The 17,538-nt window shown below is 36.1% G+C and overlaps 1 protein-coding gene across 1 annotated transcript; it reads right to left on the bottom strand.

The window, feature by feature from the left end:
* Nucleotides 1-204: 204 nt before the first annotated feature.
* ppp2r2aa (protein phosphatase 2, regulatory subunit B, alpha a) lies at nt 205-17,420 on the bottom strand. The gene is made up of 9 exons (XM_048210891.1): nt 17,287-17,420; nt 15,538-15,635; nt 10,668-10,833; nt 9,346-9,458; nt 9,087-9,264; nt 7,110-7,274; nt 6,831-7,000; nt 2,512-2,603; nt 205-1,491 (listed from the first exon to the last, which is right to left on the bottom strand). The coding sequence occupies exons 1-9, from the start codon at nt 17,405-17,407 to the stop codon at nt 1,212-1,214; spliced, it is 1,383 nt and encodes a 460-aa protein (XP_048066848.1). The 5' UTR covers nt 17,408-17,420; the 3' UTR covers nt 205-1,211.
* Nucleotides 17,421-17,538: the final 118 nt, after the last annotated feature.

The following is a 17,538-nucleotide window of genomic DNA, read 5'->3' as shown; positions in this document are numbered from 1 at the left end:
AGGCTCACCGATCACCAACTCCTAAAATAGCTCAGGCACAGATTCATTTCAGGATGTCCTATTTGTTCCTGCTAACCCAAATATGGGGCAGAAGTTTAAAGAAAAGTGATTCTGCTCTGTATAATCTTCTCTTACCTGCTTTATAATGAAATGACACTTTCTTTTACTGACCTCCAAATGGAAAAATGAGCCCACAAAGTTTAGTTCTCAGTCTTAAAATTAAGTTTTATTTTACATTTGGGTTTTACAACTATTAAGATAAAGGGAACATATTTCCGGGTTTGTTCATATACAGCAGGCCTGATTTCTGTGTAAACGCACTCCATTATACAGAATCATTCTGCACCAATCAACAGCTCAAAGACAGTCACATGACTGCATTTATACACTGAATACTGTCAAGGACATGATTTAGATTTTTCGAAAATTTATATAAAAATATCTAGAGCATTCTTTACCTCATAGGAACCATTCTGTATTAAAAAGCTGCAAATAAAACCACACACACATCGTAAGATGCCGAAAATCATAAGACATTATAAAACATGCACATCTGCACAAACATTTACTTAAGACTTAAAATATTTGTGTCCCTATTAAAAAGAGACTGATAAAAAGTCTCCCTCCCCACAAAGACTAAGATATTGCATAAAATTAATGCCACAATTAGTTGTATCCATTAGGGACTTAATGTAGGGAATAATGTAGCTATTTGGGAACCCTGCAACTTCAAGTCAATTGCACTTGTGGATGAATGTCAGGCATTAGACCGAGCGTTTGGTGAAGGAAACGTCCTGTTGCACCAGGCCAGAAGGGAGCGATCAGAGCATGAGGTTTTGTACAACTGATTCAGTGTTAATCATGATTATGCAAACTTATTAAACAGGATTCTCGCAGGTCAGTTTGGTTGCGTGTTCGAGACGTGGAAAAATAACCCAGCAGTGCGTGGGGTTTCTGATTAAAGCTAAAACGGACAGATCAACAATGTGCAAAATAAAAAAAAACAAATACAGTAATACAACTAAAAATCCCTTCCTCCGGCCTACAGTGTATCAATTAACGTAATAGTATAATCCAAAGGTTTTCGTGTACTACAGTGGTTAATATTAAGACTATGAGTTTCAGGAGAGAGGTTGTGCTTGGATACTAGATTAGCATGTATCCCGCCTAACTCCTGGAGCTAGGAATGGAGACGAAGCAGTTTGAAATTCCTAATTCAGTTTCTCCTGGAATATGTAAAGGTTATTGACTGTCGCCAAGGCAACAATGTTATCCTGAGGATGCCAGGAGGTGTAGAGGATCTTTCTGCTGAAGTCCAGGCAGTCCACGCCGATCTCGTTCCTCTTGCGTCTGCTCCCCGCGCTCACGCGCCAGGTCTTGAGTGGGCAGCCGGGGGAGCCGTTCTCCCACGTGGCCTCGAGGGTCGCGTCGCGCTGGCCGTCGCGATCAAACATCCGGAAGAAGTTGTTATAGGACCCCGTCATGACCTCACTGAAAATGGAGAGATGAAAAATAAGGAGAAAATTAGGCAGATTTCTTCTTTTATAAGAAAAAAACAAAAAGTCTTTTTTTGGGCAAAAAAACAAAAAACAAACAACAAACAAAACAACCTATTATTAGCTAAATGTATCTATTAAATTTAATCTAGATCCATGTTTTTCAATAAATAAACAGAGGTAAAAATATTTTAACAATTTTGATTTCAAATGTGAATTAATGGTTTAATTTCATTCACTCCATTTATTACTGCCTTTGAGTTTTATTACATTACCGTTCAAATGTTTAGGGTCGGTAAGATTTAATGTTTTTTTTTTTTCTTTTTACATGTTTTAATGTTTATTCTCATCCAGGCAGAATTTATAAAAATGAATACAAAAAACAAAACAAAAACATTATAATTGTAAAATGTAATTTATTCCTGTGATCAAAGCTGAAATTTCAGCATCATTACTCCAGTCTTCAGTGTCACATGATCCTTCAGAAATCATTCTAATATGCTGATTTGCTGCTCAAGAAACATTTATTATTATTATCAATGTTGATTTTTTCAAGATTCTTTGATGAGTAGAAAGTTCAAAATAGAAATCTTTTTTTGTAACATTATGAACGTCTTTACTGTCACTTTTGAGCAATTTAATGCATCACTGCTGAATAAATATTTCTTTCAACTAACAATAAAAAAGACGTTAACACTTTATTTTACAGTGTCATTATTACACATGTTGCATATATGTTGTAAATATTCTATATAATGTAGTTACATGTACTTTAGCTCAAATTGAGGAAGTTTCTGAAACATTGTTGTGTGTCTGTATTTGTGAGCGCTCTGTTAGTCAAAGATAAAGCTCGAGTCTGATAAACCTCTCTGGTCACAGTGATACGGCTGGGAGCACACACAGCTCATGCCTGTTCAAGGTTTACTTTGTGTTTGCCTTTATCATTAACTGAAGGTGCTTCGGTCATTAAAAGAATGTGTGGGAGAATATGAGTCATCTCAGAGCATCTCCTCACCTGTCGTCGCCCCTCCAGCAGCACTCAAACTTATCAAAGATGCAGTCGTTCTCGTAGAGAGAGCACAGCTTACTCCTGAGATAACCATGAACCTGACGAGAGAGAGAGAGAGATCAAAGTCACAACACGCTGATGAAACGTACATGCTTCTGATATAAGGACAGGACAGCAAGGAAAGCTTGTTTATGACTTGGTTCCTCAACATTTACAGTGTCACTGTCTTTAAATCAGTGCACACTGGGTAATCAGAGCCATAAAATGAATGTTGTATAATTACACCAAGAAGCTCTTTAATTTAACTGGGTAAATCGCAATAAAGATTCACCCAAAAATGAAAATTCTGTCTTTATGTACTCACCCTCATGTCATTCCAAACCTGACTTTCGTTCATCTTCGGAACACAAATGAAGATATTTTTGATGAAATCTGAGAGATTTCTGTCCCTCCATTGACAGGCCAAGCAATTGATACTTTGACACTTCAAAAAGTTCATAAAGAGATCGCAAAAAAGGGCTCGACAATAAGGACTGCCCGATGGCCTGGGACCAGTGTGAACGACGCTCGGTACAGTAGACGGAACGGTCACTTGCCCGACCGGGCCAGTGCTGTCGGGTGTGCGTTATATATCGTCTATGATATCATAATTGTTGATTTAACAATTTGATATTATCGTGTATGTCCCTCACTTTACAAAAACACACCCATTGAGCGCACGTATGCACTACATGGCATAGTCTGGAAGGTTATACTAGTGTGCGTGCATTTTTAGAGTGCACACTGCGTGATTTAGTCTATTAAAATGCCTTTATAATACCCCCAGAATTCAAGATAAGGGGCAAAAATGCCCCAGTATATATTCCTTTTATATTCATATAATTTAATATAGTTAACCAATATTACACAAAGAGCGACATCCAAATATTAACATGATTACAAATCTGATATTGATTTTATTCAGCGTACAGTTTAATGAACAAGCACTTCATATCAAGTGACTTATGTTTAAGACACCAAATCGCCTGTTTCGCTCTATTTCGCCTACTAAAATAGTTCCAAAGTTCACAGCATTGTTTTGTGTCTCTGAGCAACACTTCCTGAATGAATCAGCCGTTTGAATGAATCGGTTGAATCTCAATGATTTGCTCATTAACAGTGATTCGCTGCCACCTACTGACGGGTTTAATTACACATTTAAAGTGTTCATTTTTTTTTTAAATAATTTCAAATAACAGTACTTAACATTTTATATTTTCAACATTAAAAACATTTTTATGCAACTGTAACTGCTTTTGACTGATTAACTGTAATAAAGTTTAATCTATTGTACAGTTATATAGTTATACATGAGGTTACAATTTATGTACCTGAAAATCTCCTGTTTAAACCTACATGAAAAGCTTGAAAACACCATTTATTTCATTTATATGTTTGTTCTGTTGTATTTATTTGTGCTATTACTTGTAATTTGATTATTTGTTAATATTTTATTACTTTAACTTATATCTAGTAGCTTTTGTTGTCATAACCTTATTTTTTTAGGTTAAATATAAACAAAGACAACAAAAACAATAACTATGCTTATTTTATAGACCCATTTTCTAGTCTTTTACTTTTATTGATTTTTTGTTGTGGGGCCAGTGAAAATTTTGGTGGGGCAAGTAAATATTTGAACCACTGGCCCGACCGGGCCAGTAGAAAAAAATCATTAGCGTTGAGCCCTGTAAAACTAATCCATATGAATTAAGTGGTTTAGTCCAAATTTTTGGAAGAAACTCAATCGCTTTACATGATGAACAGATTTAATTTAGGCTTTTATTCACATATAAACATTGCTAAGTGAACAAACAGAAGTTCAACCGAACCTGAATGACAAGCAAGATCAAAACTCAAATGTGTTGCGTGAATGCTTACATGTGAATTAAAGCCTAAATTCAATCTGTTCATCATATAAAGCAATCAAGTCTCTTGAAAAAATTTGGACTAAACCACTCAATTCGTATGGATTAGTTTTACGATCTTTTTATGAACTTTTTGTAGTGTCAAATTGTCAGTTGCGTAGCTGTCCATGGAAGGACAGAAATCTCACAGGTTTCATCAAAAAGATCCTCATTTGTGTTCTGAAGATGAACAAAAGTATTAAAGGGTGTGGAACGACATGAGGGTGAGTAATTAATGACAGTTTTTTTGGGTGAACTAACTCTTTAAAGTCAGCATGAAACAGAAGTTGTGATAGTCTTTGCTTCCCTATTGTGGCGTATATCCAAGATCAAGAAAAAAAAAAAAGCTTTGTTCATGGGGAATTGATTGGATGGTTGTGGTTTGCTACTGGTGGATCTCATGTGAGTGACAGGTTGCCCCGCCCTCACGCCAGTAAACAAGTCATCAGAGAAGAGAAGAGATGTTGCAAGAGGGGAACTTATTTTGATTAAAGTTTACAAGGCACATGGATTTAAATAAAATAAATGACGCATGAAGTGCATATTATAATGAGTAATTGTGTGCATGGATAGATCATAATAAATACTGCAATATTCCATAAATAAAACAGCCAATTTTGATTTCTTGGTGACTTTAAAAACTGCTTATTGTTTCTGCTTGTTGCTATCATATACATTTATAAGTGCTCACTTTATGAATTTATTCACAGATTTTATTACATTTCTATATAAAAAGCACAAATATTTTATCTAAATTAAATGAGTAATAAATCATGTTAACGTTAGCTGTACATATGCATCTCATGTTGACTATAATTATCACAATTTACAATATCTTAATACATGATTAATTGAAAAATAAGAATTGCATAACAGTTGGTCATGCAATTAATTTTGGAATCATCATGACTATTGGCATGCAAACAAATTCTGAATACAATGTAAAAAACCTCAGACTTTATAATTACAGTAATTAAAATATATCATTAATGTAGTGCATCATAAGCCAACTTTTCATAATCCAACTAAATCCCGATGGCTTCTCCTACTTTATTTACTGCTGAATATCACATACTCTTATATATTCTGAATATTATATATAGCTAAAAACACGTTATGGAAAAATAATACTTTCATGCAATGCAAAATCATCACTATATAAATATGGACAAGAAATAAATTCCTAATGCCACCTAGTGGTCAATCTTGCCAAATCACCATTTTGTTTGTTCACACAAAATGAAAAGGACCATTTATGTGGTTCCAAACCTCAACTTTCTTTCTGAGCATTTAAGGTTAAAAAGAACACAATTATATTAAAAAAGCAATTCATATTACAATTATTCTATTCATAAAATAGCTTTGATTTAAAGGGATAGTTCACTCAAAAATGGAAATGCTGTCATCATTTGCTCACCCTCAAGTTGTTTCAAACCTGTATGAATTTCTTTCTTTTGCTGAACACAAAATATGATATTTTGAAGAATGTCGGTAACCAAACAGTTGACGAAGCCCACTGACTTGAGTAAATGATTTCAGAACTGTCATTTTTAGGTGAACTATCCCTTTAAGTTGCTACTCCCAAATAATCCAGGGAGTCATTAACTGCTGCAAGTGGATGGAGTCTGGATCAGCACGATTCGAGAACAAATCACTCAGACTAATGTTTTGTGAAATGGATCAACTGATTAAATCTTTTACAAAGATCCAATTCAAAAGAACAATTGGTTCACAAACTGGGCATTGCTACTTTTCATGAAGATGTCAAAGAGAATGGATATCAAGATAATGAGGGAACATTTAATTTTTGGCCTATTTCTCAAACAAGGTATGACTTGAACTTGAATTTTAGCACACAGACCATTTTTTTTTACCATAAGAGACTTTTCTAAATTTGAAATCAGTCTACATTAATTGCAGGAATAAACGCAGGACGTTCTTAATTTCTGCTAAAGTGTCCCACAGAAGTTTGTCATACAGATTTGGAACAACGTGATACTTTTTAGATCAACGATTGCTTAAATTATTTCTTCCAAGTGTATGTCTGGTTTGGTACACCAAAGCAATATGGCTTATTACTACATTTTTTACAGCAAAAAATGTCCCATAGTGACAGAAACAGTAATATGCCTGTAGTGATTATTGATTAATCATCTGATCATGGTTATTCAATCTAATCCCAATTATTTGAGATAATTGTGCAGTTTAAATTTGAATCATCATATTATATTATATTATATTATATTATATATGTAAAAAAAATCATATAAATGTATTAGGCTTACACTGTGACTTGAACAAAACAGATTTAAATCATGAAATCGCAATTATTTGCATGACAATTAATCGTCAGCACAAAATTCATGATCGTTTCATGCCTACCTGGTAAATTTCCACCGGCCGACTCTCCATGTGAAGGTCCCAGATCTTGAGGGTCAGATAATCTCTGGTCATCATGTATCGGCCGCTGTGACTGAACTTGACGTCTGAGATGGATGAGATGATTTCAGAGAAGAAGGACCTTGTGCTGGGGTCCTCGGGTTCCTCAAACACTACACAGAAACACACGATAAATGAGTTACGTGCAGCTTGAGAGGTTCTGAAAGGTTTACTGCTCGATCAATGAAAAGCAAGTGAAGGAGTGAAAGTTCAGAAACGAACATTTTGAGTGTTGGTCACACAGAGCGGACGCCCTCATGTCACACAGGCGCACTGAGCCCTTGCTGCTGCCGTACACAAACGTGTTGCACTGGAGCGGGTGAAACTCTGAAGCCGTGATCACCTCCGTCAGCTCCTCCATGTTGGCCGGCTTGATATCAACAATGTCTGAGATAGTGGTTAAGGGCTAAACTTCAGTAAACAGTGTATAATATGAAGAAACATTCAACATTAATGTCATGTAATATAATTACACTTCCTTTCAAAAGTTTGGGGTCAGTAAGATTTTTCCTAAGAAATTAATACTTTTATTTTGTAAGGATGAATTAAAACATTGTTACAAAAGATTTCCATTTCAAACAAATGCTGTTCTGTTGAACTTTCTATTCATCCAAAGAATCCTGAAAAAATGTATTACAGAGAGCGTGTGCACTGAACAAAGCTCTTCATTTCAGCGATGACTAATCTGAACTCTTCTGATTGGCCATTACATTCATAAGCTCAACAGAAACGTGTGCGATTGATTATAATGCTCAACACTGCAAAACAAAATCTGATGGAATGCCACAGTCGGATGGATTGAATGAACATTAAGTATTGTAGTTTGTTTAAAGGTGCCCTAGAATTAAAAATTGAATTTACCTTGGCATAGTTAAATAAGAGTTCAGTACATGGAAATAACATACAGTGAGTCTCAAACACCATTGCTTCCTCCTTCTTGTGTAAATCTCATTTGTTTAAAAGACCTCCGAAGAACAGGAGAATCTCAACATAACACTGACTGTTACGTAACAGGCGGGATCATTAATATGTACGACCCCAATATTTGCATATGCCAGCCCATGTTCAAGGCATTACACAAGGGCAGCCAGTATTAACGTCTGGATCTGTGCACAGCTGAATCATCAGACTAGGTAAGCAAGCAAGAACAATAGCAAAAAATGGCAGATGGAGCAATAATAACTGACATGATCCATGATATCATGATATTTTTAGTGATATTTGTAAATTATCTTTCTAAATGTTTTGTTAGCTTGTTGCTAATGTACTGTTAAATGTGGTTAAAGTTACCATCGTTTCTTACTGTATTCACGGAGACAAGACTGTCGTTATTTGAATTTTTTAAACACTTGCAGTCTGTATAATTCATAAACACAACTTCATTCTTTATAAATCTCTCCAACAGTGTGTAATGTTAGCTTTAGCCACGGAGCACTATCAAACTCATTCAGAATCAAATGTAAACAATATAACAGTATACAATACTCACATAATCCGACGCATGCATGCAGCATTCATGACGAACACTTTGTAAAGATCCATTTTGAGGGTTATATTAGCTGTGTGAACTTTGTTTATGCAATGATAGAGTTGAGAGCTCTGGGGGGGCGGAGAGCGTGAGCAATTAAAGGGGCCGCAGCCTGAATCGGCGCATTTCTAATTATGCCCCAAAATAGGCAGTTAAAAAAATTAATTAAAAATAATCTATGGGGTATTTTGAGCTGAAACTTCACAGACACATTCAGGGGACACCTTAGACTTATATTACATCTTGTAAAAAAAACGTTCGATGGCACCTTTAACCAATATTATCACTTAAACATATATTCTACATAAATATTTTGAAACAAATTTCCATGACTTTTCCAAACCTTTCTGGGTTTATTTATTATCCCAAAACCTTTACAGGCCTGGAAATAGAATGATTTCTGAAGGATCATGTGACACCGAAGACTGAAGTTATGATGCTAAAAATTCAGCTTTGATCACAGGAATAAATGACATTTTACAATATATTAAAATAGAAAGCAGTTATTTTAAATCGTAATAATATTTCCCAATATTACTGATTTTAATGCATCTTTGAAGAAATATATGTACATGCAGTCTTGGTGAGCAGAAGAGACTTATTTCAAAAAAAAAAAAAAAAATATCTTATAGACTGTAGTACGAATAAACAAAAATGTATAAATAGGATACTGAAGCTTCGGTCGGTGAAGTCCAGGTGCCATAGGTTGATCCGGAGGTCATCGGCGGAGAGATATGTCTCGTTGTCGCTGTTGACTGAGATGGAGTTGATGTGGTAGGTGTGAGCGTTGGCGTACACGCGCCGTGGACTCGCCTCCACCATCAGATCCATCGGCTGGAACACTGGAACCTGTGCGGAGCAAAGCGTGTTACTCGAATGGTGTTGTTAACACATTAACATAGTCCTGAGAGAGTGTATGCATCTACACACCCGTAGTGTTGTGAGCGATGACGGATGCCTGTAACGGCCATCCTCTTCTTTGAGGTTATACCCCTCCGGTCTCTTGTCTCGTTCACTGATTTTCCAGAGCTTGATGGTTTTATCTGCATGCAATAAAACAACAGAGCATTGAATAATCAACAAACTCCATTAGAGAACAGTCATTTCATTTAACTAAAATAATTTTCGGTAATTGAACTAAAGTGAAAATAAAATAGAAAATAAATATTAGATGAAAAACATTAAAGGGTTAGTTCACCCAAAAATGAAAATGATGTCATTAATGACTCACCCTCATGTCGTTCCAAACCCGTAAGACCTCCGTTCATCTTCAGAACACAGTTTAAGATATTTTAGATTTAGTCCGAGAGCTTTCTGTCCCTCCATTGAAAATGTACGTACGGTAGACTGTCCATGTCCAGAAAGGTAATAAAAACATCATCAAAGTAGTCCATGTGACATCAGTGGGTTAGTTAGAAGTTTTTGAAGCATCGAAAATACATTTTGGTCCAAAAATAACAAAAACTACGACTTTATTCAGCATTGTCTTCTCTTCCGGGTCTGTTGTATATCCACTTTCACTCCACAGTGATGCTGCTGCTTCTTCTTCTTTCCTGTTTTATGGCGGTTGGCATCCAGCTTATTGGTGCATTACCGCCCCCTTCTGCTCCGGACAGTGACGCGATTAGGACATCCGCGACATGCACACTTACGCACCATTTTAAAAAATATAGCAATACCAAAATACAAACAATGTAGAATAGCTTGAATACAGCGTGCGTCTCCCTCAGACTGTAAACGAAGCTTGGGCGCACCGGATAACATGTCATCATCATCACTGTCCGAGCAGAAGGGGGCGGGAATGCACCAATAAGCTGGATGCCAGTCGCCGTAAACGCTTTCACTGTGGAGTGATAGCGGATATACAACAGACCCAGAAGAGAATACAATGCTGAATGAAGTTGTAGTTTTTGTTATTTTTGGACCAAAATGTATTTTAGATGCTTCAACAAATTCTAACTAACCCACTGATGTCACATGGACTACTTTGATGATGTTTTTATTACATTTCTGGACATGGACAGTCTACCGTACATACACTTTCAATGGAGGGACAGAAAGCTCTCAGACTAAATCTAAAATATCTTAAACTGTGTTCTGAAGATGAACGGAGGTCTTACGGGTTTGGAACGACATGAGGGTGAGTCATTAATGACATCATTTTCATTTTTGGGTGAACTAACCCTTTTATGAAAATGAGAAATGTTATCTTGGGAAATTAAGTTTTGTTAAATGAACATTTGTTAGCTCACCGTTTGTTGACAACAAGAAGTGTGCAGCATTTTTCTGAGGAAGCCAGCGGATCTTGTTGATCTTTTCCTCAATTTCCAGACTCTTCAGATAGTCGAACTCCGGCTCGTGACTCTGGAACGTGCTGTAGACGTTATACTCCGCATGGCACTGCGGCAGGTTTTTACTCTGGACACAGAAACATCACATGTAAGGGATAAACCACAGCCTGGTGTGCATTACATGATTTTAATGCACAACGTGGAGCAGAAAACTTATGTAATGCACAGCTAGCCGCAGATTATCCTGCTTATACCATGGTTCCAAGCCAAGTTAAATCTGTCACAGATGTTTGTAGCAGTAAATTTGACTGGAAGGGTTAAAATGATGGTTATTTTTGTCAACTACGACTTATGAGATCTAGCATTCTTAAAATAAGATATACCTGCGTCTCTATCAATGAAGCTGTGAGTTTAATTACTTCAAAAACAGCGATGTTTCCCTTTTTGCTGAGAAATATAATGTAGCGATTCAACAGGGAAGCCAATTTATTAACAAAATTCTCAAGCAGTGCTCTGTGCTCCCGTTTCTGTGTTTATATTTATTTATTTATTTATTTATTTATCTATCTATCGCCATGTCAGCAGCAAGGCTATCTTCATGACGAAAACAGAACAAACAACAAAAGTCATACAATTAACAAAAAGCTATACAAGACATTAAAGGTTAATACTAGACTAGAAATTCCAAAATATATTATTACTTTTTTTTTTTCAACATCTCTGAATAAAGCCTTTGTCCATTTACATTAAAAACAGTGCAGTCCAGTAAAATATGTAGTTTGACATAGACAGCATAATGGTGGTTCTTCACCTTTTAATAAATAAACATATGCAAGTCTTGTATGACCTAAACGGCATCTAGTGAAAAAAAACTTGATCATACCTAGATTTGAAATGAGTAAAAAACATTCTTCTTATACTGGGATTTATTTCATGTAACTTATTTCCATGGCATTCATCCCATTCCATCTGCCCCACGTTATTAATATAAGAGTTTATTAATGGTCTGAGATTAGAGGGTGGAATTTGACACTCTGAAATATTAAAGATAACAAATATTCTCCTTTGCAGCGATGCCTGCTTTATTATCACCAGATAAACCAATACGATCTGGATATAAAGGTATATAAGTAACTAAGGGTTTAACGATACACTCACATCACGATTCAATTTAAATGATGCACTTCAGATGATCAAAACAATCAATCACAGTCCTAATAGCAAGAAAGCATGTCAAGATGACTATTCATAAACTCTAAATGGTTAGTTCACACAAAGATTTAAATTCTGCATTTACAATATGTTTTTATGCATCATGCAAGCATTTGAACGTCCATGTTTACTACAGTATGCTCGTCATTTAAATCATATAAAGCCATCGTGTCTTCAATGGTTAGTTCACCCAAAAATTACATTTCTGTCATTAATTACTCACCCTCATGTCGTTCCACACCTGTAAGACCTTCGTTCATCTTCAAAACACAAATGAAGATATCTTTGATGAAATCCAAGTTTTTTTTTTTTTTTTAATCCTCAATAGAAAGCAACGAAATTACCATATTCAAGGTCCAGAAGAGTAGTAAAAACATCATTAAAATTGTCAACGTGACTACAGTGGTTCAACCTTAATGTTATGAAGCGACGAAATTGGTGCAGTGAACACAGTTCACCGCTTCCGTGTTTAGATCCTAACGCCGACTTGGTATTGGTCGACGCCTGTTCACGTGAGCAGCATGAAGCATGCGGGGCAGCCAATAATGAGTCGGCGTTCGGACGTAAACACGGAAGAGGTGAACTGTGATCACTGCATCAGCTGCGTACAAGACTGACAGGGTAGAGAAGAAATTGTTGAATAAAGTCATTTTTTTTGTTTGGTTTTTGTGCACAAAAAGTATTCTCGTTGCTTCATAACATTACAGTGGTTCAACTTTAGTCACGTTGACTATTTTAACAATGTTTTTACTACTTTTCTGGACCTTGAATGATGGTAATTACATTGCTTTCTATGGGGATAAGAAAAACCTTGGATTTCATCAAAAATATCTTGATTTGTGTTCTGAAGATGAACGAAGGTCTTACAGGTGTGGAACAACATGAGGGTGAGTAATTAATGACAGAAATTTCATTTTTGGGTGAACTAACCCTTTCAGAAGACTTGGATTTGGATTAGACCACTCAATTTATTATTTTTACGATGCCTTTATGACATTGTTTTGGGGATCTTTTAAGTTTTAGAGGAATGGACTTTAAAGGTGCCCTAGAACTAAAAATTGAATTTTCAGTATGAAAATGACATACAGTGAGTCTCAAACTCCATTGTTTCCTCCTTCTCATATAAATTTCATTTGTTTAAAAGACCTCTGAAGAACAGGCGAATCTCAACATAACACCGACTGTTACGTAACAGTCGGGATCATTAATATGTACGCCCCCAATATTTGCATATGCCAGCCCATGATCGAGGCATTACACAAGGGCAGCCAGTATTAACGTCTGGATCTGTGCACAGCTGAATCATCAGACTAGGTAAGCAAGCAAGAACAATAGCGAAAAATGGCAGATGGAGCAATAATAACTGACATGATCCATGATAACTAGGGGTGTGACGAAACAGGTATCTCACGAGACGAGACGAGACTCGAGATTGAGTTCACGAGACGAGACGAGACAAGATTTTTACACACTATTTTTAAGAAATCCTCAATGGCAAAATACATGACTAAAAAAAATATTCTGCAGGTGTTTTTGAAATGTTTTAACTAATCATCTTGTAATGAATGTCATTTCAGTTCTACTTTCTGAGTATGAATTATCATATGCAGTAAAAGACAACAAGTACTCTAAAAGGTTTTGCCACTAACTCAACTGACTGACTTCTCTTCTGTGTGATTTCAGTCCCTTCAGGCCTTACTGTACATGATTTATGAGCTTCTACAACTTTTGACCTCCTAACTGAACTCCTTTCCACAAACTGATCATAGAAATAAAAACAGTATAAATAAAAATGTTAACACTTTACAATAAGGTCTCATTTATTAACATTAATGTATTAACCAACATAAACTAACAATGAGCAATATATTTGCTACAGTATTTATTAATCTTTATGTTAGTTAGCCTAATATGTTAGTTAATAAAAATAGTCATTCATTGTTAGTTCATGATAGTTCACAGTGCATTAATTAATGTTAACAAATGAAACCTTACTGTTTATGCTTAATAAGATTAAGAGAAAACTGTTATTCATTTTTATGGTAACACTTTACAATAAGTGCAACCATAATCACACTCTCTCAATATTCAAAGTGCAAATAAGACCACATTTTTCTTTGATACAGAGCTAAGAGATGGTTACAACTACACTACCCAGCCTAAAATAGCTTTCATATTGTGAGATATTTGCATTCATCAGAGAGCCGCTTTCAAAATGCGGGGTATTGAAATCGCGTTTGAATGCGCGCCATAGACTGTAAAAAAATATGCGCGCTTATGTGTACTTTCACTTTCAGCGATCGCGCGTAACTCTGTGAATATGGAGCGGCGGCGACCGTTATCCAACTGAATTAAATGTTTTTTTTTTTATTTATTCAAATACAAAGCAAAACGACAGTGGAGGCTTAATGTAAAGGTAGCGGTGGCATATTCTTTCCTAATCATCCTAACACTCTGTCATGGCAACCTCACGAGACTACTTTTCGCCTCGACGAGAAATCTCGTCACAGTTTAGTCTCGCGAGATCTCGTGACATGAGATCTCGTCACACCCCTAATGATAACATGATATTTTTAGTGATATTTGTAAATTGTCTTTCTAAATGTTTCATTAGCATGCTGCTAATGTACTGTTAAATGTAGTTAAAGTTACCATCGGTTATTACTGTATTCACGGAGACAAGAGCCATCGCTATTTTCATTTTTAAACACTTGTAGTCTGTATAATGCATAAACACAACTTCATTCTTTATAAATCTCTCCAACAGTGTAGCATTAGCCGTTATCCACGGATCACAGCCTCAAATTCATTCAGAATCAAATGTAAACAATATAACAGTATACAATACTCACATAATCCGACGCATGCATGCAGTATGCATGACGAACACTTTGTAAAGATCCATTTTGAGGGTTATATTAACTGTGTAAACTTTGTTTAGGCACCGTTTAAGGCAAGCGCGAGCTCCGGGGGCAGAGAGCGTGCGATTTAAAGGGACTGCAACCTGAATCGCCGCAATTCTAATTATGCCCCAAAATAGGCAGTTAAAAAAAGCAATAAAAAAAAATCTATGGGGTATTTTGAGCTGAAACTTCACAGACACATTCAGGGGACACCTTAGACTTATATTACATCTTGTAAAAAAACATTTGATGGCACCTTTAAATACATGTTTTCATAAAAAATATCTTCATTTGTGTTTGGAAGTTGAACAAAAATCTTATAGATTTGAAACTACATGAAGGTGAGTAAATGATGACAGAATTTAATTTTTGGGTGAATTATACCTTATGAATAAGTAAGCTGAGCTTTAGATAAAACATTTATATATCACGATATCCCGATATAACAATGTATCGTTACACCCCTATAAGTAACGCTAAAATAACATATAATCCACCCATAAATGAAGCTTTCAATATTGCATATTCAAACCAGGCCTGTTGTAATTGATCACAAGACATGTGAGAACCAATAACGTTCTGCATGTTGTGTCCTCATGTGCCAAGTTTGAATATATGGCCTCCTTTTGCATTCTGAATAACAACTTCAAGCACGAAAAGCCCATTTATGCTCCATCCTTTAATTGTTCTGCGTAATGAACAGTAATCCATCTCACCTCTTGTTCCTGCTGGAAGATCACTATCCTTCCACCCCGGTCTCCTGTGGCCAAAAGCTCCCCGGAATGATTGAACTCCACCGCAGAGATGATGTCAGCTGCAACACACATACACAATAATGAATTATTGAAGAGAACAACTATAAGACCATATTGTTTCTCTGAATGTTTCTGAGAATATAAGTGACTCTTGTATTTGTGCGTGTGTGGGCGGGCACATGCGGAGCCTGGCATTAAAAGCATCTCAGGCATCTGCACACGCAGTACCATCCAACAACCCCCCATCCCTGCGTTCCCTAAGAATAACAATCTCTCTCTCTCTCTGTCTGTCTGTCGTATTATTGTGACGGGCAACAGTGTGGTGCTGGGCTGTGCCATGTTCTGACTCAAAGCAGAGAACAAATCCTTTATGTTTATAACACATGCATATATATATATATATATATATATATATATATATGAACATAATGAAACATATTGACACAACCAGTATGAAGTCAGAGCCAAAGATCAACTGAAACACAACTAAATAATTTCTGTTACAGAACATTATTCTCAGAGCTTTTGAAGTTTTATGACATTCAGAATTGCTTTCTATTTGACAAATAAAGCACACAAAAGGGCACTTTGTAGCTGACAATGTTTCATAATAAATGCAAAATTATATACAAATCTCTCTCTCTGTCTATATATAACAATTATTTTAAAGTGTTAGTTCACCCAAAAATGAAATTTCTGTCATTAATTACTCACCTTCATGTCGTTCCACACGACTGCCGTTCATCTTCAGAACACAAATTAGGATTTTTTAATTAAATATTTGACTGATCTATAGACAGCAATATAATCAACACTTTCAAGGTCCAGAAAGGCACTAAAGACATTGTTAAAACAGTCAACGTGACTACATACTGCAGTGGTTTAACCTTAATTTTATGAAGCGACGAGAATACTTTTTGTGCGCAAAAACTAAAAATTAACGACTTTATTTAACTAATCAACTCTTCTGTGTCATTCTCATAAGATGTTTACATCCAGCGCCGACTCAATATTGGCCGGCTCCTGCGTCAGCGTCACACGCATGCGTCGTGCTGATCACGTGATCAGCTTTGTCCAATACCGAGCCGGCGTTCGGACGTAAACACGGAAGCCTTCACTGTGCTTACTGCGTAAGGATAATGACGGGAGAGAAGAGATTGTTGAATAAAGTCGTTATTTTTGCACACAAAAAATATTCTCGTCGCTTCATAACATGAAGGTTGAACCGCTGCAGTCAGGTCGACTGTTTTAACGATGTCTTTAGTACCTTTCTGGACCTTGAAAGTGTTGATTATATTTCTGTCTTTCGGATTTCATCAAAAATATCTTAATTTGTGTTCTGAAAGTCTTACAGGTGTGGAATAATTACTGACAGAAATTTCATTTTTGGGCGAACCCACCCTTTAACTTGTCATGTTACAGATCTTCATAAATATTCCATGGATATAAATCACAATTGTCCAATTCGCTCATGTGTTTCCATGACCATAAGAATGTTTGCACAATGCATAATGCACAATGAAAAACAAAATGGATAAATGCATAAACTTCAGGACCAAAGATGGTAAAAGATAAAGAAAAAGACAATACTACAGATTTGTTATCTTGGATAGCATCCAGCACGGTTACAAAAATGATAGTGAAAGATGATGTATTATGGTTTTACAGTAGTAACTATAATATTTTGGTAGTAAAGCATGTGTGTCTTACCTTCAGCTACATCATCATCTACGGCTCCTTTGACCTGGGACAGACACCAGCGGCTCTGGCCGTCTCCATCTCCTGGAACCGAAGACAAATTCAGACTGTATGTCCAACAGGAAGACCACATTAAAAACCCCTATCTGTGTCCAAACAACAAATGTGTCCTGTGAAGAACTAGTGATTCTGATCTATAAATCTTCATGAAACACAAAAATATCCAGTAAGTTTACATGGATTCGAGAAAGAGCTGTTGATCAG

This window comes from Megalobrama amblycephala, linkage group LG12, assembly GCF_018812025.1.
Source record: "Megalobrama amblycephala isolate DHTTF-2021 linkage group LG12, ASM1881202v1, whole genome shotgun sequence".
NCBI lineage: Eukaryota > Metazoa > Chordata > Actinopteri > Cypriniformes > Xenocyprididae > Megalobrama > Megalobrama amblycephala.
This window is presented reverse-complemented; position numbering and strand designations above follow the sequence as displayed.